The sequence below is a fragment of the Lepidochelys kempii genome, chromosome 9 (genome assembly GCF_965140285.1).
Source record: "Lepidochelys kempii isolate rLepKem1 chromosome 9, rLepKem1.hap1, whole genome shotgun sequence".
Lineage (NCBI taxonomy): Eukaryota > Metazoa > Chordata > Testudines > Cheloniidae > Lepidochelys > Lepidochelys kempii.
Window position 1 is genome coordinate 32434479 of NC_136388.1, and position 23313 is coordinate 32457791.

The window sequence follows — 23313 nt, forward strand, 5'->3', positions numbered from 1 at the left end:
CTGATCGCTGTTTGGGGAGAGGAATCCGTGCTATCAGAACTCCGTTCCAGTTTTCGAAATGCCAAAACCTTTGTGAAAATCTCCCAGGGCATGAAGGACAGAGGCCATAACAGGGACCCGAAGCAGTGCCGCGTGAAACTGAAGGAGCTGAGGCAAGCCTACCAGAAAACCAGAGAGGCGAACAGCCGCTCTGGGTCAGAGCCCCAAACATGCCGCTTCTATGATGAGCTGCATGCCATTTTAGGGGGTTCAGCCACCACTACCCCAGCCATGTTGTTTGACTCCTTCAATGGAGATGGAGGCAACACGGAAGCAGGTTTTGGGGACGAAGAAGATGATGATGATGATGAGGTTGTAGATAGCTCACAGCAAGCAAGCGGAGAAACCGGTTTTCCCGACAGCCAGGAACTGTTTCTCACCCTAGACCTGGAGCCAGTACCCCCCGAACCCACCCAAGGCTGCCTCCTGGACCCAGCAGGCGGAGAAGGGACCTCTGGTGAGTGTACCTTTTAAAATACTATACATGGTTTAAAAGCAAGCATGTGAAAGGATTACTTTGCCCTGGCATTTGCGGTTCTCCTAGATGTAGTCCTAAAGCCTTTGCAAAAGGTTTCTGGGGAGGGCAGCCTTATTGCGTCCTTCATGGTAGGGCACTTTACCACTTCAGGCCAGTAACACGTACTCGGGAATCATTGTAGAACAAAGCATTGCAGTGTATGTTTGCTGGCATTCAAACAACATCCGTTCTTTATCTCTCTGTGTTATCCTCAGGAGAGTGAGATATAATTCATGGTCACCTGGTTGAAATAGAGTGCTTTTCTTCAGGGGACACTCAGAGGAGCCCATTCCTGCTGGGCTGTTTGCCTGTGGCTAAACAGAAATGTTCCCCGCTGTTAGCCACAGGGAGGGGGGAAGGTTGAGGGGGTAGTCACGCGGTGGGAGGAGGCAAAATGCGACCTTGTAACGAAAGCACATGTGCTATGTATGTAATGTTAACAGCAAGGTTTACCCTGAAAGAGTGTAGCCACTGTTTTATAAAATGTGTCTTTTTAAATACCCCTGTCCCTTTTTTTTTCTCCACCAGCTGCATGTGTTTCAATGATCACAGGATCTTCTCCTTCCCAGAGGCTAGTGAAGCTTAGAAAGAAAAAAAAACGCACTCGCGATGAAATGTTCTCCGAGCTCATGCTGTCCTCCCACACTGACAGAGCACAGACGAATGCGTGGAGGCAAATAATGTCAGAGTGCAGGAAAGCACAAAATGACCGGGAAGAGAGGTGGCGGGCTGAAGAGAGTAAGTGGCGGGCTGAAGAGAGTAAGTGGCGGGCTGAAGACAGGGCTGAAGCTCAAATGTGGCGGCAGCGTGATGAGAGGAGGCAGGATTCAATGCTGAGGCTGCTGCAGGACCAAACCAGTATGCTCCAGTGTATGGTTGAGCTGCAGCAAAGGCAGCTGGAGCACAGACTGCCACTGCAGCCCCTCTGTAACCAACTGCCCTCCTCCCCAAGTTCCATAGCCTCCACACCCAGACGCCCAAGAACGCGGTGGGGGGGCCTCTGGGCAACCAGCCACTCCACCACAGAGGATTGCCCCAAAAAAAGAAGGCTGTCATTCAATAAATTTTAAAGTTGTAAACTTTTAAAGTGCTGTGCTTAAAGTGCTGTGTGGCATTTTCCTTCCCTCCTCCACCACCCCTCCTGGGCTACCTTGGTAGTCATCCCCCTATTTGTGTGATGAATGAATAAAGAATGCATGAATGTGAAGCAACAATGACTTTATTGCCTCTGCAAGCGGTGATTGAAGGGAGGACGGGCGGGTGGTTAGCTTACAGGGAAGTAGAGTGAACCAAGGGGCGGGGGGGTTTCATCAAGGAGAAACAAACAGAACTTTCACACCGTAGCCTGGCCAGTCATGAAACTGGTTTTCAAAGCTTCTCTGATGCGTACCGCGCCCTCCTGTGCTCTTCTAACCGCCCTGGTGTCTGGCTGCGCGTAACCAGCAGCCAGGCGATTTGCCTCAACCTCCCACCCTGCCATAAACGTCTCCCCCTTACTCTCACAGATATTGTGGAGCACACAGCAAGCAGTAATAACAGTGGGAATATTGGTTTTGCTGAGGTCTAAGCGAGTCAGTAAACTGCGCCAGCGCGCCTTTAAACATCCAAATGCACATTCTACCACCATTCTGCACTTGCTCAGCCTGTAGTTGAACAGCTCCTGACTACTGTCCAGGCTGCCTGTGTACGGCTTCATGAGCCATGGCATTAAGGGGTAGGCTGGGTCCCCAAGGATACATATAGGCATTTCAACATCCCCAACAGTTATTTTCTGGTCTGGGAATAAAGTCCCTTCCTGCAGCTTTTGAAACAGACCAGAGTTCCTGAAGATGCGAGCATCATGCACCTTTCCCGGCCATCTCACGTTGATGTTGGTGAAACATCCCTTGTGATCCACCAGAGCTTGCAGCACTATCGAAAAGTACCCCTTGCGGTTTATGTACTCGGCGGTTTGGTGCTCCGGTGCCAAGATAGGGATATGGATTCCGTCTATGGACCCACCACAGTTAGGGAATCCCATTGCAGCAAAGCCATCCACTATGACCTGCACATTTCCCAGGGTCACTACCCTTGATATCAGCAGATCTTTGATTGCGTGGGCTACTTGCATCACAGCAGCCCCAACAGTAGATTTGCCCACTCCAAATTGATTCCCAACTGACAGGTAGCTGTCTGGCGTTGCAAGCTTCCACAGGGCTATCGCCACTCGCTTCTCAACTGTGAGGGCTGCTCTCATCTTGGTATTCATGCGCCTCAGGGCAGGGGAAAGCAAGTCACAAAGTTCCATGAAAGTGCCCTTACGCATGCGAAAGTTTCGCAGCCACTGGGAATCATCCCAGACCTGCAACACTATGTGGTCCCACCAACCTGTGCTTGTTTCCCGAGCCCAGAATCATCGTTCCACAGCATGAACCTGCCCCATTAGCACCATGATGCATGCATTGGCAGGGTCCATGCTTTCAGAGAAATCTGTGTCCATGTCCTGATCACTCACGTGACCGCGCTGACGTCGCCTCCTCGCCCGGTATCGCTTTGCCAGGTTCTGGTGCTGCATATGCTGCTGGATAATGCGTGTGGTGTTTAATGTGCTCCTAATTGCCAAAGTGAGTTGAGTGGCCTCCATGCTTGCCTTGGTATGGTGTCCTCACAGAAAAAAGGCGCGGAACGATTGTCTGCCGTTGCTCTGACGGAGGGAGGGGCGACTGACGACACGGCTTACGGGGTTGGCTTCAGGGAGCTAAAATCAACAAAGGAGGTGTCTGTACATCAAGGAGTATTTCAGGCAGGACTTCACGGAGGATTCCAATAAGAAATTGTGCACCTAAGTTATCGTTCTTATTGGAACAAGGAGGTTAGCCTGGCCTCTGATTGATACATGGCTAGATTTACCTCGCTGCACCTTCTCTGTGAGTGACTGCAGTGTGACCTAGAGGAATGAGTCCCCTAGACAGGGGAGGAGGCAAATGAGTACAAAACAAATCTGGTCTATTTCTTGTTTTGACCCACTCCATCTATCTTTTACATCTTTGGCTGGCAGCAGACGGTGCAGAAGGACTGCATGCCATCCACATCTCATGGCTGCTCGGCAGAAGGTGGTACAGTACGACTGCTAGTAGTCCGTATCGCCTGCCCGCTCACCATAAGACGGTTCAATAGGACTGACTGCAGAACTAAAGAGAATAACGTGGTCAAGTCACTCCAAATTTAGTCCCTGCGCCCATGTCTGCCCAGGCGCTCCCAGCCAACGTGGCCAGGAGCACCTCGGACATGACGATGACGGCTACCAGTCGTACTGTACCGTCTGCTGCCACAAGGCAAGGGGTTGCTGCTACTGTGTAGCAATGCCGTACCGCGTCTGCCAGCACCCAGGAGACATAGGGTGACGGTTACCTGAGCGGGCTCCATGCTTGCCGTGGTATGGCGTCTGCACAGGTAACTCTGGAAAAAAGGCGCGAAACGATTGTCTTCCCTTGCTTTCACGGAGGGAGGGAGGGAACGGGGGCCTGACGATATGTACCCAGAACCACCCGCGACAATGTTTTAGCCCCATCAGGCATTGGGATCTCAACCCAGAATTCCAATGGGCAGCGGAGACTGCAGGAACTGTGGGATAGCTACCCACAGTGCAACGCTCCGGAAGTCGACTCTAGCCTTGGTACTGTGGAAGCGCTCCACCGAGTTAATGCACTTAATGCACTTAGAGCATTTTCTGTGGGGACACACACACTCGAATATATAAAACCGATTTCTAAAAAAACGACTTCTATAAATTCGACCTTATTCCGTAGTGTAGACATACCCGAAGTTAATTGTATCCACTTTGCAAATGAATTCCAATTCAGCAGTCTCTCGCTGGAGTCTGGTTTTGAAGTTTTTCTGTTGTAATATCGCAACTTCCATGTCTGTAATCGCGTGACCAGAGAGATTGAAGTGTTCTCCGACTGGTTTATGAATGTTATAATTCTTGACATCTGATTTGTGTCCATTTATTCTTTTACGTAGAGACTGTCCAGTTTGACCAATGTACATGGCAGCGGGACATTGCTGGCACATGATGGCATATATCACATTGGTGGATATGCGGGTGAACGAGCCTCTGATAGTGTGGCTGATGTTATTAGGCCCTGTGATGGTGTCCCCTGAATAGATATGTGGGCACAGTTGGCAACAGACTAATGCATGAAAACTTGGAAATGTTAGCACAGTGCCCCGTGTAATCTAGTCATTCTGGTTATTTATAACTGATGTTTGTACCATGTTTTTTTCAGTGTCAGGGATGTTGCTTTTAACTATAGTCTCGCTGAACAAAAAGAAGCAGTCTCCACTTAGTGCTCTTAATTACTAGGGTTATTCATATTCATAGCAGTGTGTAGAATTTATCATCTGATATCCTTTATGAAAGCCTGAGTGTCCTCCTAGAATAGAAACTCAGCAACAGCCACTGCTAGCAGAACCAGATGGAATAGGGAAAGGGACTAGCTGAACCTACCTGCTCACCCACCCCTTCCTTTGTGGAGCCAGCCTGCAAAGCACCATCACAAGATAAAGGTGGTTGTGGAAATACAGTCCTTTACAGCCTGGGGATCCTTGTTGATGTCAGCAGTTTGAGACTCTGTGGGCTTTTTTGTAAGGTTAGGAGATTGATTCTTTGTGGGAGTCAACTTTCATAGGCTGATTCACTCTATATAACTTTACCACCAATCTTAAGGCTCTTTACATGGAAAAGAGTAGGAATAAAGGAAAACTTTGAGTATTTTATCCATCATTCAACCAAGAGATAATTCCATGCTGTTCAAGGAAAGAAAATTAACTTTTAGTACCCCCAGAATTCCTTATATCCAGAGAGACTGTGTTTTGGTCTTTTTGAATCTGGCAGAGAGACTGATTTATGAAATGTCCACCCTTCATCTATTTTCTGGAACCTGAAGGGGAGATGTCTTCTGCAGATTGACAGTTTCTGGTGATCAGTTGGCTGAGTGCAAAGCCAAGAACTGGAGCAAGATGGAGCATTAATTTTTGGTGATCAGAACATTTACGGCTTTAGTAATCAATAATTTGGCGTTCTCTGTATTGAATTTGCTCAGGCTTCATGCATTACCAAGTGTGGACAGGTTGACTGAGTTAGTCTTGTTGTGGAAGACCTCCAAAGTCTAACTGAATCATAAAATTTATTTTATCCTCTTTTACTATCACAGCAATAAAATTTTTAGTGTTAATGTTGTTTGATTTTGTTTTTACTGCTGCTACTTCCTTTTGAACTCTCAAACTAAAAACATTCTGTGGGAGGCAGAATGATGTCATGTTAACTATGCCATAGTTGGAAGAAGAGAATATTCTGCGTATCTTTTAAATAATTGGCAAGTACCGTGTGATTTTTTTTTCCATTCAGTTAATCACTATAAGGAGAAACTGTTCTGTTTATTTCTTGGAACGATTCACATTTTTGTCCTTTACACGTTGTACAAATACATGTTTGCCTAAATTAATATTGTAAAGTGTTCTTCCCACTATTGCAAAAAGATGTAGGATAATTTGTATACTAACATTTAATTACAAATAGTATTATGAAATTGAATTCAGACTGGACATGTTTCACTATTTTATATTTGCTACAGTCCAGCAGCTTGCTAGTCTACTTGCTATCCTGTGTTTACAGTATATTAGTAGAGAAGAAGGAGGTATTGTGTGCAGATAGAAATCATTAAACATGAAGGCCTGATTCTCTTCTCTTGTTGGTGTCAGTCAGGAGCAACTCTGTTGAAGTTGAAGGAGTAATATTGGTGTAAAATTTGGGTAAGAGAGGAGAGAATCAGGCCAGAACAGTGGTAGCATGGAAGGAATTACTGTGGAAAACTAAAGCGGTTTGGTGATGTTTATCAGAGATGAATGTTCAATTTTAGATCTGAAAGCAAAGAAATTTAACAAATTCAAAATACTAGGAGTTATACACAAAGTTTAAATATATGTGAAGGTGAGACATACTTTTCCTCGGTGGTTCTTTTATATTCAGAAGAGTACATAGGTGAGAATACTAGAAGGATGTAAAATACTGGGCCAGCTATTCAAATACTGAAGAAAGAAGCAAGGGTTAGTTTTGTTTGAAGAAGCAGGGAGGGGGCACTACCGGACAAGGCTACGTTGTTTCTTCTTCTGTTTGCTCTTGCCAAAAACATGATAGAAGAGAGAGGGCATAAAGGGCAGTTTCTATGTAAAACACAGAAGATTATTTATAAAGTTCATCACAGCATGCATCTTCATATGTAGAAAATGTCATCTGCTACTCTTCCATATGTCTGCTTCATGTGAAAAGCGCATGTGGATCACCAAGGTTCTGTTTCGAGTGCTGTCCCTGTGGGTGCTCCACTCTAGATGTCGGTGCGTCCGGCGCCGTTGATCGGAAATGTTCAATAGCAGTGCCTGGTTGGGACGCATGCTCTCAGTTGGTATCTCCTGTCTTGTTGGAATCTTCCTGAGTGCGTGCGTCCCTCACCCTCCTAGTTCCTTCTCAACCGTCCTCGGCTGAAGATGGGACTCGGGGCAGTGCTACTTTTCTTCCCTGGTATCTTAGGAAACAGTAACAAAGAACATAGAAATAGTTATTAGTTACATCCCCGTTGTTTCCCTTCCTTTAGTGTAGTTACATAGTTAGTTACTTAGTTAAAAAAAAAAAGAACCAAAAACCCCAAATTTTTTCGCTTCAGCCTTGTCTTCTGCTGAGACACTCTCCCCTGCCATTTCTAATTCATAATGCCAGGGGCTTCAGGATTCAAAAAGTGTGTTTCCTGTCAGGACTCCATGCCACGGTCGGATGGGCACTCACGTTGTGTGAAGTGCCTCGGGGAAACTCACGTCCCCGCAAAGCGCCTCCACTGTACAAGCCTCAAGTCAAGAGCTTGGCGTGACAGGGACCTGTGGCTTAAATGCTTCTAATGGAAAAGTCCCTCCAGCTGCTTTTGGAGACAGGGAAAGTTAAACTTGCTCCCACACGCTTCCCAGCCAGATCCGAACCAGTTGGGAGCATTGCTTCACCCTCTCTGGAGCAGAGGCAAGAAGCACAACAGTCTCAAATGAGAGACGTTAACAAGGGTAAAGGGGCTCCTGCAAGATCCTTACCCTCTGTGCTGACAGCGCCAAAGGCAGGTGCCTCAGCCTTTTCTAACGCCACAGCCATGGCTCCCGCAGAGTGCAGAGGCAGGAACCCGACCTCCCGCACAGGGAAGGTTTCTGTGGCACTGGTCCGTTTGGCACCAAAACTAGTCACGGTGCCGACAGCATGCTCTTCCCCGGAGCCGAGAAGAACGTCAGCACCAAGCCTGCCTCCCACCCCGGCACCAGCAGCGGACCCCCTGCAGGGCACCTCCAAGCGCTCTGCGGCACCGCTGATGCTTTCACTTTCACTTGATAACAAGCTAGAGCACAAAGCAGGCTCAGCACAGCCCAGGGAGCAGGAGCAACAGTTTCTCACTCAGTGTGACCTCTCAGTACCACCTGAGCCTAACTCCCCGTTCCTGAATACACAGGACTCACTTTCTGAACAGCCGCTCTCCCCACCTGAACTGGCTACCTTTACTGACAGCGAACTCGATATACAGTAGCAGGCGGAGTTCTCTCCACCTGCCTCTCATCCTCCACCAGAACCTCTTCCACATCAGGTCATGGCTCACAGCCACCAGCCTCAGTTTCCCTACTCTCCCCCCCAGCCCCCCGTGGGCAGCACCTGGGTTCTCCTACCCTATGCCTTGGCCTCAGTGGTGCCCTTGCCCACATCCTCCTACCACTCATCCTCAGACCTCTTCCACCAAACCACTAGTTCCTTCTGTGCCTCGATCTCCAGCTCCGTCCACTTCTAGAGTACCTGAACCCCTTCCTGAGAATGTGAGCTACGCACCATATCCTGACTCATCGACCCCTAACTCTCCATCAGTCCCAGACGGAGCCCTCTTCCCTCTGCCTCCACAGAACGTGGACGACTGTAAACAATTTCAAGAACTTTTCAGGAGCAGGGGCAGCAGGTTTGTATAATTTTTGGTGGTGCCCAGAATGAGTCCAAGTCATGCCCCACCACCGCACCTCCTTAAGGGTCTGGGAGGAAGTTTGGGTGTGGGAGTGGGGAGGTGTTTGGGTGCGGGCTCTAGGCTGGGGCAAGGGGTGGGCTGTGGGAAGGCGTTTGGGTGTAGGGTGTAGGCTCTGGGAGGGAGTTGTGGTGTGAGGTCTGGGCTGGGACAGGAGGAGTGGGTGTGGGGGATGTGCTCTGGGAGGGAGTTTGGGTGGGGGCTCAGGGCTGGGGCAGGGGTGCAGGAGGGGGCTCAGGGCTGGGGCACAGGGAGTGAGGGCCCTGGCTGGGGGCACAGGGCTTGGGGTGAGGAGCTTGGGGTGCAGACAGGCTGCCCCAGGGTGAGGGCCAGAGAGGAGGACTCCCCCCAACCCTTTCCCCCACTGCTGCTGCCCCTCACCATAGCCTCACTGGGGGTGGGGGGTAGGGCTGCCCCATGCCCAGCGTGGGGCAGAAGCAGTGACTGGCCAGGGGGGCATGCAGGGTGTCACAACACTCACCCAAGCCTCAGCTGCTCAGGTCCAGGAAGCCCCCTCACCTCCCCTGTGGTGGGTGGGTGCTGGAGGTGAGGGGGCTGCCATCACATGTGGCTTCCTCCCCTGCTGCAGCCTGCTGTCCCACACTGTAGCCTCTTGGCCGGGGCGGGGGTGGGAGGGAGGCCTGCCCCTTGCACCGGGGCTGCAGGCTGAGGTTAGGGGCAGGATCACAGGGTCAGACACTAAAGGAAGCTCCAGCAGCTGCTCAGGTGAGTGAGGTCCAGAGGTCTGTTCCTGCGTCTCCTCTTGGTGGGTGCTGGAGACAGAGAAGGCTGCCAATCATATGTGTACCTCTTCCCCTACTCTGGTGCAGCAGCAGCCAGCTGCCTCAGCTTGCTCTTGTGCTGTAGCCTAGCCTTAGGCCGCAGCGCAGCCAACGGAGAGCAGCATGGAGTGGCAGGGCACCTACCCACTTTTAATCAGGCAGGGACACTCCTTGGCAGGTGGGACGCTCTAGGGCCTGGGGGAGGCGCGTGGGGGGGCGGCAGGCAGGAGCACACTCTAGGCAGGGCCGGGGGAGAGACCCGGCTCCAAACATTGGTGGAGCTGGGCCCCCCAGCCCTGAATATTGCTGGAGCTCGGGCACCACGGGCCCATGTAACTCGCCGCCCCTGTTCAGGAGGGTGGCACTCAGTCAAAACATCCCCTTAGAAGAGGTTCAGGAGACACAACACAGACTCCTCAGAATCCTTCAACCATCTGCGCCCTCAAAGATCGCACTCCCCATAAACGAAGCACTCCTGGAACCAACTGACACACTCTGGCAAACTCCAGCTTCTTTATTACCAACTTGCAAAAAGGCCGAATGTAAATATTATGTTCCTGCTAAGGACTCTGACTTCCTATTTTCTCATCCACAACTGAACTCTCTTGTCCTGGATGCAGTCGCACAAAGGACGAAACAGCCACAATATCGGCCCACCCCACAAGACAAGGAGCTTAAACACCTTGATGTCTTGGGTTGCAAGGTTTATTCATCCTCCACTCTACAATTCAGAATTGCGAACTATTCTGCCCTCCTCGCCAGCTACAACTTCGATAATTACAATAAACGTTTTGAATTTGTCTCCTACATTCCAGAGGATAGCAGAGCAGACTTCAAATCAATCCTGATTGCAGGCCAACTGATTCCCAGAACTGCCCTACAAGCATCTCTAGACACGGGGGACACAGCAGCCTGTACTACTGCAACTGCTGTGGTTATGCGCAGATCTTCATGGCTCTCTGCATCCGGCATCCCTAAAGATCTGCAGACCAAAGTGGAGGACCTCCCCTTTGATAAAGATTAAACTTTTTTCCACAAAAAACAATGAACTCCTTCACACCATGAAAGATTCTAGAGTGACACTGCGCACCCTAGGCATTCACCCATCTCTTCCCAGGAGACAACAATACCAATCCTACCAAAGACCACGCACACAACAGTATTATCAGCTTCAACCCAAACCATACGACATAACTAGGAATCGCGCTAGACCCCCTAAGCGCAGACAAAATCAAGCTCAAGCAACCACCTCCCACCCATTGGGGAATAAACAATTTTGAAACGTTGGTCAAGGGTCTGCACGACCACCCCTTGATTCCACTGCCTACTTGCCCATTTGGCTACCGCCTCCAGAGTTTCCAACATGCCTGGCAGCGGATTACACAGGACCACTGGGTCCCCGAAATAGTTCAGTTACTCTATCCCATTTATATCCTACACTCCTACCCTTCCCCGTCCCTCTTCAGGGACCCCTCTCATGAACACTTACTTCGCGCAGAAGTGGTCCCCCTTCTACAACTAGGTGCAGTGGAACCTGTGCTGACACAACATCGAGGGAAAGGGTTCTACTCCCATTACTTCCTGACCCAGAAAAAGACCGGGGGATGGAGGCCTATACTAGACCTATGCCATCTGAACAAATTCTTGAGGATACAAAAATTCAAGATGGTCACACTGGGCACAATAATTCCTGCACTGGATCAAGGGGACTGGTTCACAGCCCTCGACCTACAGGACACATTCTATTCGACATTGGTGAGGCCTCATCTGGAGTACTGTGTCCAGTTTTGGGCCCCACACTTCAAGAAGGATGTGGATAAATTGGAGAGAGTCCAGCGAAGGGCAACAAAAATGATTAGGGGACTGGAACACATGAGTTATGAGGAGAGGCTGAGGGAGCTGGGATTGTTTAGCCTGCAGAAGAGAAGAATGAGGGGGGATTTGATAGCTGCTTTCAACTACCTGAAAGGGGGTTCCAAAGAGGATGGCTCTAGACTGTTCTCAATGGTAGCAGATGACAGAACGAGGAGTAATGGTCTCAAGTTGCAGTGGGGGAGGTTTAGATTGGATATTAGGAAAAACTTTTTCACTAAGAGGGTGGTGAAACACTGGAATGCGTTACCTAGGGAGGTGGTAGAATCTCCTTCCTTAGAGGTTTTTAAGGTCAGGCTTGACAAAGCCCTGGCTGGGATGATTTAACTGGGAATTGGTCCTGCTTTGAGCAGGGGGTTGGACTAGATGACCTTCTGGGGTCCCTTCCAACCCTGAGATTCTATGATTCTATGATTCTATGACACTTATTTTCATATATCAATTCATCCAGCTCACGGACACTGCCTACGATTCACAATCAGTCATGACCATTTTCAATACAGAGTTCTTCCTTTTGAACTCTCCACAGCACCGAGAGTCTTTTCTAAAACTCTGACCGTGGTCATGGCTCACCTCCACAGACATGGGATCACATTTTTCCCCTACCTGGACAATTGCCTCATCAAGGGCAACTCCTATGGCAAGACACTTCAAGCTATCTATTTCGCCATCTCCCTCTTTCACAGCCTTCACCTCCAAATAAACCTCCAAAAATCCACCCTGACTCCTACATAACAGATCGAGTTCATTGGAGCTCATCTGGACTCAATCCGAAGCAGAGCCTCGCTCCCAATCACAGATTCCTCGCTATCACGCAGCTTATATGCACGCTCTCTATTTGTCCCAGGACACAGGCAAGAATCTGTCTACAGCTCCTTGGTCACATGGCAGCCACCACCTTCATGGTCCAGTACACCAGGCTACACATGAGATGTCTTCAGGGCTGACTCAACTTCAAACCCAACAGACACACCTTAGGGATGCTGCTAACTCCTCCTCCCCCCAATGTTCTAGCTTCCCTACATTGGTGGACAAGACCAGAAAACCTCTGCACGGGGGTTTCCTTCCAGCAACGATCCCCAATGCTCATGCTCACCACGGACACTTCCCTAATCAGTTGGGGAGCGCATCTATGGGGGACACAGGGCACAAGACCGATGGTCCACATCAGAGACGAGCCTACACGTAAATCTCTTGGAGCTCAGAGCAGTGAGGCAAGCATGCCTTCAGTTTCTTCCCCTCATAAAGAACAAATCTATTCAGGTCTTAACAGACAACATAGCATGTATGTTCTACATCAACAGACAAGGGGGAGCCTGATAACATTCCCTATGCATGGAAGCCATCCGACTATGGAATTGGTGCATACAACATCAAATAGAAATCATTGCTTCCTACCTGCCTGGCTGCCACAACGCTACTGCCGACACACTCAGCAGGCACTTCTTGACAGAACACGAATGGGAACTTCACCCCGCAATACTTCAACAGCTCTTCTCCCTCAAGGGCACTGCGTCAATAGACCTCTTTGCCACAACCCAGAATCGAAAATGTCGCCTGTTTTGCTCCTGAGTGGGACATACTTATTGCCCCGGCTTGGCCGAGACAGATGTGGTATCCTTACCTGCTCTGCCTGTCCTCCTGTCATCCATGGACTCTCCCCAGCAGGCCAGATCTCCTTTCCCAGGACAACGGAGGGGTCCTTCATCCCCAGCTCCAAAAGCTCCACCTGACAGCCTGGTTCCTTCATGGTTCCAAACCCATGAACTAGCCTGTTCCGAGCAAGTCCAATACATCCTCCTGCATAGTAGAAAAGACTTTACTCGTAAAACTTACCTGCAGAAGTGGAAGCGTTTTGCCCTCTGGTGCTCTCTTAATCTCTTAACACCCAACACGGTGACCCTCCCTAAAGTCCTGGACTACTTTCTGCAATTAAAACAGGATGGACTCTTGCTCAACTCCATCAAAGTACACCTGGCGGTGTTTACTACGGTCCATGATTTGGTAGAAGGTTACTTACTCTTTACCCACCCCACCATAAAACGATTTCTCACGGGCCTGCAAAATCTCTGCCCTGAAATTTACCCAACGGCAGCTACATGGAATCTTAACCTCGTTCTTCATGGTCTCATGAATCCTCCATTTGAGCCCTTGGCTACCTCATCTCTTTTTCATTTGTCCATGAAGGTAGCTTTCTTAGTTGCAATAACATCAGCAAGGAGAGTAGGAGAAATAAGCGCCCTGATGGCCCATCCTCCCTACACGATCTTCTCCAAAGACAAAGTCACTCTGAGACCACATGCTAAATTTCTCCCTAAGGTGGTATCCATCTTCCACCTTAACCAACCAATATACTTACCTGCTTTCTATCCCAAACCTCACAAGACTCTGCACAAGGCAACCCTGCATACTCTCGACATCAGGTGAGCAATTGCCTTTTATTTAGACAGGACTAAGCCATTTCGTAAGTCCCCACAACTCTTTGTCTCCATTACTGAAAGATCGAAAGGTACCGCTATCTCTAAACCACTTCTGTCCAAGTGGATCTCTGACTGTATCAGATCCTGTTACTGCACTCAAAATATTCAACCACCCAAGGTATTAGAACTCATTCCACTCGAGCTATGTCGACATCGGTTGCCTTCTTACATAATGTACCCATTCCTGACATCTGTAAAGTGGCTACATGGTCATCTGAACACATGTTTGCCAAACACTATGCTATCACGCAAGATACCACAGCATACACCATAGCAGGCCATACAGTACTCACTGCCACATCTTCAAAGTCCCACTGATCATAGTGTGTACTGCTACACATTCACCTAGAGTGGAGCACCCACAGGGCAGCACTTGAAGAATAAGAGAAAGTCACTCACCTTACAGTAACTGAAGTTCTTTGAGATGTGTGTCCCTGTGGATGTTCCACTCCCCGCCCTCCTCCCTTCTATTTTGGAGTATTAGTATGATTTCTCCACGGTAGAGAAGGAACTGAGGAGGGTGTGGGACGCACACACTCAGGAAGATTCCAACAAGATGGGAGATACCAACTGAGCACGTGCGTCCCGACCAGGGACTGCTACTGAAAATCTCTGCTCAAAGGTGCCGGGACGTACCAACACCTAGAGTGGAGCACGCACGGGGACACACATCTCGTAGAACTTTAGTTACTGCAAGGTGAGTAACTTTCTGTTTTGTAGCTTTTTAGAGTGCTTTCAATGCAACACACCATCCTTGGAACTAGAAAGCTGGTGTCTGTGTGGATGTGACGGACTTTGGGCATGCAGTTTTATTCAGACCACAAAATTAGTTCCTTTATTAGAGAGACTAAATGCCATTCCAGGAAGTGCAGAAAAATAATTACTGAGCACCGTGCATCAGCTGTATTCTAATACATTGCAGATTGAGCTCCATACCCAACAAGACGCTAGGTATTGCTAGAGATTAGAGATGTATTAGCTCTGTCTTAATCCTGCCTCTACCTCTTCCTTTCCTCCATAATCCCCAATACTCTGCTTCTCCTAAATCTAGAACTCTGGATTATAAACATAAACCCAGAAATGTTCCCCTAGAAGTTATTTGGCCCAGGTGAGAGGATGGTTCAGCAGTAACACAACAGGTCATCACAGGAAGTAAGGAAACTGTCCTACTGAAACTGCCAGGGGACTCTTATGATCAGGAGTACTTACAAATCAAGCAGTACATGTGTACAGAATGGGTATATGTTTTCTTACAAACTGGCCTTGTCTGTGTTGTGTTTTTTGGAAAAAAATATGATGGTACTGTTACCCCTTGGCCCAAACAGTTAGCCAATATTTGGAGCCGTGTTGCACTATTTATACGAACAAGATATTTCTTTGGTGCAGTTCTGTTTATTTACAAAGAATGTACAGAAAGTGCCATTTTCCTGGAAACAGTAGGAACAAATGGCAGACAGCTTCCTTGCTCACATTTTGCAAGCCTGCCTTTTCCAGAGAGTCCCGTGCCCAAGGAATTCTGTCTCTGCTCCTACTCAAGGCCATGGTCTCTACATATTTTTCATTGTCTGCTGGTTTTCTGGGAGCTTTTTCCTTCTGATATACTCCACTGGACTCAATCAATGTTCCAACCCCTGTGTTTACAACAAGAAAAGGAGTACTTGTGGCACCTTAGAGACTAACCAATTTATTTGAGCATGAGCTTTCGTGAGCTACAGCACACTTCATCGGATGCATCCGATGAAGTGAGCTGTAGCTCACGAAAGCTCATGCTCAAATAAATTGGTTAGTCTCTAAGGTGCCACAAGTACTCCTTTTCTTTTTGCGAATACAGACTAACACGGCTGTTACTCTGAAACCTGTGTTTACAACCAGTCCCCAGGAAAACCCCATGGTTCACACAGCTCAGGTCCTGCTGTGCTTTTCCTCCCTTGGAGGGAACTTCTGTTGTTTCCGCTATCACTGAAGAAAGGGAACTTTTTCTAGGTCTGTGATTGATAGGTGCTGTTAACTTGATATCCCAGTATTATATGTAACTTTTTTCTAGATTCCAGAATTTGACAACTTGTACCTGGATATGAATGGTATCATCCATCAGTGTTCACACCCTAATGATGATGATGTTCACTTCAGAATCTCAGATGATAAGATCTTCGCTGATATTTTTCACTATTTGGAAGTATTATTTCGCATTATTAAACCAAGAAAAGTTTTCTTCATGGCAGTTGATGGAGTGGCTCCAAGAGCAAAAATGAACCAGCAGCGTGGGAGACGTTTTAGGTGAAAACATTTTAATGTTGCCCTGTTTATAAATAGAACAGCACATTTTATGAGATTTTTTAAGTTTAAAAATTGAAATAAGTATGAAATACATAGTTTTAAATTATGATGCTTTTGACTATAGCATTGTTTGGGTTTTGTTAAATAATAACTGGTCAGTCATAAATCAGAATTGAGGATCTTTTGCCAGTGCATTTGAAAAAGACCGGTACACCGGGGAGTACTTTTCGTCTTTTGTCTTTGAAGTGAACTTGCAGTTTGTACAGCACTGCAGAGGCTAGTATAAATCATCTCCAATTGGAACCAGTGGCTTAGAACAGGGGTTCTCCAACTTCATTGCATTGCAACCCCCTTCTGACAACAAAAATTACTGCATGAAGGAGGGAGGAGCAAAGTCCAAGCCCCACTGCCCTGTAACCTCTGTGGGCCTGTAACCTGATCTCTGTTGCCCAGGGCTGAAGCCAAAGCCTGAGCCCCACCACCCAGGGTTGAAGCTCTCAAACTTCGGCTTTGGCCCCACGTGGTGGGACTCAGGCTTTTGCTTCAGCCCCAAGCCACAGCAAGTCTAATGCCATTAAAACAGGACCGCGACCCCATTAAAACAGAATCACGACCCACTTTGGAGTCACGACCCACAGTTTGAGAACCCCTGGCTTAGAACTTTGAGTTTGTAAAATTTGTGCTTTGGTCATTCAAAGGAGCATGGACCCAAGAATGATGATCTAGCACAGCATGTATCTTTTGGGAACAGCAGTTATAGGTGCTGCTTCTTTTTCCATCTTTAAGACTATTTTTCTATAAATCTACATATTCCAGTTTATCACTGTGCAAAGAAGCAGTAATAGGGCTGCTTTTGGAATCTGTGAATGCCATCTCTAAAGAGGCCTTTGTGGTCACTCTATAGTGAAGTTTCCCTTGACAGCGCAGTATGGAGGAGGGAAAGAGACTGAGGTTTGAGAATAAAACTCTAGTCTCTAGTAACATTGGCCATCAGGCTAGCTAAATAATGTAGTTTACATCTAGATCATATACAGTGGAGATCATTAAAATCTTGATGTTTACTGCTTGCCCTCGCAGCTTTTGTGAACTTTGGGGACAGCAGCCACATTGACAGCGTATACTGGAAGTTGGAGATAGGGCTGGCCATTTCCTCTTTTTGTTCTGAACAACTAATGCTACAGTACTTCCTTTTCTTCACCAGTGAGTGCTATGGGGAGTTCCATTCACTGTAAATTGTTTCTCTTCAGGTTTCACCTGCCTCTCATTGTTGTCACTAGTCAGGGAAAAGAAGGAATCCCGGGGCTTGGAGATGTGGGGAGACCATTTGGGGGCCACTGGGAGGACAAGAAAAACAACTGGTGGGGCAATAGGCAAGATTGGCATGGGGTTGAGGAGGAGATGAGAGAGAATATTTGTGGATAAAAAAATAAATATGGAAAGAACAAATAAGAAAGCCAGAGGGTTTTAAAGAAAAATTAAAACATTAAAAAAAGGATGAAATAATATCAGGAAAAAATAGGAGTACTTGTGGCACCTTAGAGACTAACAAATTTATTAGAGCATAAGCTTTCGTGAACTACAGCTCACTTCATCGGATGCATAGAATGGAACATATAGTAAGATATATATATACACACATACAGATAAGTTGGAAGTTACCATACAAACTGTGAGAGGCTAATTAGTTAAGATGAGCTATTATCAGCAGGAGAAAAAAACTTTTGTAGTAATAATCAAGATGGCCCATTTAGACAGTTGACAAGAAGGTGTGAGGATATTTAAGGAAATAGATTCAATATGTGTAATGACCCAGCCACTCCCAGTCTCTATTCAAACCCAAGTTAATGGTATCTAGTTTGCATATTAATTCAACCTCAGCAGTTTCTAGTTGGAGTGCGTTTTTGAAGCTTTTCTGTTACAAAATTGCCACCCTTAAATTTTTTACTGAGTGGCCACAGAGGTTAAAGTGTTCTATATCAGGAAAAAATGTAAAGGAAAACGGATGGGGGTGGGGAGGAAAGCATCAAGATAAAAATGAAGAGAGAGAGAAGAGAAAATAATTTGAGGACAGTGTCCTTTAATTCTGAGGGGGAAAGATTAGCTTAGTCAGTAATTTGACGCTTGCCATTTATCTGCTGCCAGCTGGTTCTCTTTTCCTCCCGTTGGCCCCCAAATGGTCTTTTGAGCCCTGTATATACTACAGGTATATGTGCAGCATACATCTTATCCTTACTGTAGAAAATTCAAAACAGCTTCTCCATTTTCTATGCACACTAAAAGCAAAATTAAAATACGGACTAAGAGTTACATTTCCTTTTTTATTTACTTTAAGATGTAACTCTAAATTTAACTTTTTGAGGAAAAAATAGTGTACATACAATGCTGTAAAATGCAATGTTTTTTTTAGGTCCGCAAAAGAAGCAGAGGACAAAATAAAAAAGGCTTTAGAAAAAGGAGAAGTTCTCCCTACAGAAGCCAGGTTTGACTCCAATTGTATTACACCAGGTAGGAAAATGTGCTGGTTACTTACAGGAGAATTACTGTGATTACTCATTTTGCCTTTCTTTCATCTGATTTTTCAATAGGATTCGTTCTGCTAAATCACTCGGGCACTTTTGAAAATCCCACCTAAATTTAGTATTTAAAACCTGAAAACTCTTCAAAAGTACACCTGCCACACTTTGCAAAAATAAATTGTTTTTTCTATCACTAATCACTAATATCCCTCATAAATGTATAAATGGAATTTTAAATAACTGTTAAAATGACAGTGTATCAGAAGATGTAACTTATAGATTTCTGTTACTAGGGACTGATTTCATGGCCAGGTTGCACGAACATCTGAAGTATTTTGTAAATATGAAGATTTCCACAGACAAATCCTGGCATGGCGTAACTGTCTACTTATCAGGCCACGAGGTTATTGTGTTTATATTACTGAATTTTTTTAAAAAAATAGTATTTTGCAGAATAGTGTTTACTGAATTGTTTTATTTTTGCATTTAGACACCAGGTGAAGGAGAGCATAAAATTATGGAATTTATTCGATCAGAGAAAACAAAGCCTGATTATGATCCAAACACAAGACACTGTCTATATGGTTTAGATGCTGACTTGGTATGTGCAAATATATTTTATACTCATAATGACAAAAGGCTATTATGTCTGTGACTTGAGCATCTATTCAATATTTTGTCAGAATATATGACTATAAAACAAACAAGATTATTAAACAAAAAACTTTACATTTATGGCAAACTAAAAATTTACAATGCGGAACCACTGAGCATGGAAATATACTGACACTGGTCACTTCTTGAATAATATTAAACCCCTTCTTAATTTCTTATTTCCACAGATTATGCTTGGATTAACAAGTCATGAGTCACATTTCTCACTCTTAAGAGAAGAAGTCCGGTTTGGTGGCAAAAAATCCCAGAGGTAAACTGCTTCTAAAAATCTTATTTATAGGAAGAAAGGAGATCCAAAAGATGCAGGTTGTTTAGAATGTTTTCTTTAAATGACTGCATATTTAATCAGTCAGGTAATTGTTTTATTTTAATTTGATTATGAATGAATATTATAAACCCTGATACATTTATTTTATAAATATTAATATTTATGTTTATATAAATCTTTTCTATTTGCCTGACTCAGCAATTAGAAAAAAAGTCTGAAATTTGGTGCTTGTGGAACCTAATAACAACTGAACGGCCAGAAAATCCTGAGAGCTATAGTGCACCACATTGTGCCTCTGGCTTTGTTCCCTAGGGCAGGCATCTCACACTGTACTGATTCTATTTCCCACAATAGATTGTTCTTGTTCTTATAGATTCATTCATTAAAAAAACCAAAAACAAACCACAAAGGACTTGTCTACATGGGGAAATTGACCAGAATGGCAATTGAGGAATAAACTATTCCAGAATAGCTCCCCTCTGGACATTCTTATTCCAGAGTGTAGGAGTACCTTTTCCCAATTTCCTTTAATCTACAGATAAAGGTTAATCCCAGAAGATGGGGCCTTCTTCTGATTTAAGTGTCCACACGGGAAGCTATTCTGATCACTGTCCCCATGTAAACAGGTCCTGAAGTTCTTGGTGGTAGGAAAGGGGCAGGGTGGGCAGGAGACAGAGAGAGAGAGAACAGTCTATCTTGTATGTACAGGAAAGCTCTCAGATACTATGGTGATGAGAGCCATGTAAGTGCCTAAAGAGATACATAGCTCTTATTGATGTGCTCTAGCCAAGAACCCAAAATAAACTCAAGTGCAAAAGGACTAGACCAGGCCTTATAAAGTTTAAGGCCAGAAGGGACCCCAGATCATGTAGTCTGACCTCCAGTATATCACAGGCTCCAGCACTCACACACTAAACCCAGCAACCAAAATGAAACCAAGGTATTACAGCCCACAGGAGACTAAACAGTTGTGTATCACAGGCAGAGAATAGGAGGGACTGAGGTGCACCAAGGCCCCCACAATGACACAGAATTGATTAAGTGGGATTTATCCAGATGATCCCAGCAAGTGACCTGCACCCTTGCTGCAGAGGAAGGAGAAAAATCCCAAAGATCGCTGCCAAACTGGTCTGGGGGAAAATTCCTTCCTGACCCCACATATGATGATCAGCTAGACCCTGAGCACGTGAGCAAGAATCACCCAGATTAGCACCTGAGAGAGAATGCTTGGTGCAACCTTAAAGTACTAGCCTACCCTGTCCAGCATCCCATTTCCTGCTGTGGTCATTTCTGATATTACAGAGGAAGGAGACCAAACAAGCCCAAAGCCCAACCAAAATACATTGAGGAGAAGGAAAAGAAAAAACACCTTCCTGACTGTCTGAAATCCTTATGCATTTATTCCCTTAACATGGAATTTCGGTGTTGCATAGGGCCCAGTTCACCAACCTTGCACAGGATTGGCTTTCACCCAGATAAACTTCAGAGGGAGGGTATTTTATATTCATAGCCTACTCCCAGGCCAAAATCAGCAGTGTGTGTATGGGTGCATCCACAGGCTTGTCCATGACAGGGGATCCCCAGCAATATTAATACTTATAAGTTATGAACCCTTCTAATATTCAGAGCACTTCACAGGTATTATCTAGTTAATCTTATCGAATCTTCAAAGTAGGTAAATAAAGATTTTTCACATTTTACTAGTGGGAAAGTTGAGACACAAATCATATACTGAGTCAATGTCATAGCCAGGATTAGAGCGCAGGAATTCCCAATTACCATACCTGTGCTGAATCCACTGGACCACACTTACTTTTCCAAACTGAGCATCTCCATTTTCTGAAAAGCAGACTTCTTCAAACACTTATGTGCTTAATGTTGAAGTCCCTGACAGTATTCACATGCTTAAAATTTAGCAAGAGTGTAATTTGCTGGATTAGAGTCTGAATCTCTGCTGCTTTTTAGAACACTTCCTGAGTAGCCAGTAAGGCAAAATTATATTATTGAAGCAGAGTCTTTGTAAAATGCCATTAGTATTTATTTGCTCCTGACAACAAGTACTCAGACGTCATAATCTTTAGCAATGCAGCAAAATAGATAATAGCTGAGTACTTATTTTTGGATAACTATAGTGGACTATTATATACACACTTCAGAAATATTTATAAATAGTTGATTTCATGGTTTGAATAATTTTCAGAGCATGTGCCCCAGAAGAAACCACATTTCACTTACTGCACTTGTCATTAATGAGAGAATATATTGACTATGAATTTTCACCAGTAAAAGTAAGTATTAATGAAACCATGGGCAAAAGATGTTACAACTTTGTATACAAACTTGATCATAAAGATTTTCTTATTTTTTTAGGTCAAGATTTCCTTTCAATATGACATTGAAAGGATAATAGATGATTGGATCTTAATGGGGTTTCTTGTAGGCAATGACTTTATTCCTCACCTACCTCATTTACATATTAATCATGATGCGCTGCCGCTACTTTATAAAACATACATGGCTATCCTGCCAGAACTTGGAGGTAAGTAGTTTTAAAAAAATATTTAAAGAGAAACATACTTATAGTTCTGGAACAGAAATCAAAGGAAAGGTTAAACTGAAGTGTTGCCTATATAGACCTTACTGGTATTACAGTATTGTTTCATAGCACTTGCTGAAGTGTGATCTAGTCAATGTCTTTTTGAATCTGGTTCCATGGGTATTAACACTTTTTCACAGCATTACTGTTTGTTGCTATTGACCTGGCAAGAATAAAAAAAAGATACAGGAAAATGATGGTAAGGGGCAAAGACCACAATGATATGGGTGACGTCTCATATTGCTTTCTCACCGATAAATCTGTGAGCTACCAAAACTTTTTGTCACTCGCCCCAGAATGCTTACATGATATATCAGTTTTATTACTGATATCTTATTATTTTCAAGATTAGTTTTTATGGGAGAGCTATATTTACTTTTTCCAATGTGGCTGTCACAAGTTATAAAGTCGATCTATAAACTGTAGTTTTTGAGATTATATGTTTAGTGGGTAGCATGGAGAAACCACACGTAAATACGTAGACTTTAGATGAGAGTATTGTATCCAATCTGAATTGGGAGAACAAAGAAAGTATAGCATAGCATCTTTAAAATATTAAGAAATTGCAGAGGGTTAATGGTGTTTCAGGCCTCCAGTGGGATCGTGGATGGAGAAAACTGGATGGGGTAATGGGTGAAGAGAAGGAGTTTTCTATGGCCTGCTTGTGGAAACTAAAATATGAAAAATTGTAGTGTCTAGGCTTCAGTGGGACAATATTCAGGTGGGAATGTTCAGTTTCAATCCTATATGCACTAATTGGTCAACAGTTAACAAATTATTATGAAGAGTTTTAGAATGTACATTAACTTCAGTTATTTGAAAGTAAGGATATTTAATTTTGTTGCTGTTAGATTTGATTGGCATCGTCAGCAGAGTGTATATGATGTGTTAGAAACCTTTGCAGTTTTATTGGAGAAGATTTTATTGGGTGCCTAAAAAAGGGGGTATTATTGCACACAGAACTTTAAGTGAGTTTTAGAAACATTTCAATGTAAGACTTTACATACATACACGATATTTTCCCCAATAGGCTACATTAATGAAAGTGGGCATCTGAACTTACAACGCTTTGAGAAATATCTTACAAAATTGTCAGATGTAAGTAACCTTTATTTGTACTGTGTATATGTTATAGGGCTGCCCATCACTATAATGTCTGAGTACCTCATAGTTTTAAAAATATGCAATCAAAATACAGTCTTCCTAGTGAGTTCAAGCC

General features: G+C 45.1%; 1 protein-coding gene across 2 annotated transcripts in view; it reads left to right on the top strand.

Annotated features, from left to right (window-relative positions):
* The window catches only part of XRN1 (5'-3' exoribonuclease 1), a 78386-nt gene that overhangs the window by 4315 nt on the left and 50758 nt on the right, over window positions 1-23313 (top strand). For both annotated transcript variants that reach the window (XM_073359804.2, XM_073359805.2), the window contains exons 2-9: window positions 15807-16039; window positions 18447-18544; window positions 18849-18958; window positions 19046-19156; window positions 19398-19480; window positions 21699-21786; window positions 21869-22037; window positions 23125-23192. In XM_073359804.2, coding sequence (XP_073215905.1) covers window positions 15807-16039; window positions 18447-18544; window positions 18849-18958; window positions 19046-19156; window positions 19398-19480; window positions 21699-21786; window positions 21869-22037; window positions 23125-23192 — 960 coding nt within the window. The remainder of the gene's footprint in view (window positions 1-15806; window positions 16040-18446; window positions 18545-18848; window positions 18959-19045; window positions 19157-19397; window positions 19481-21698; window positions 21787-21868; window positions 22038-23124; window positions 23193-23313) is intronic.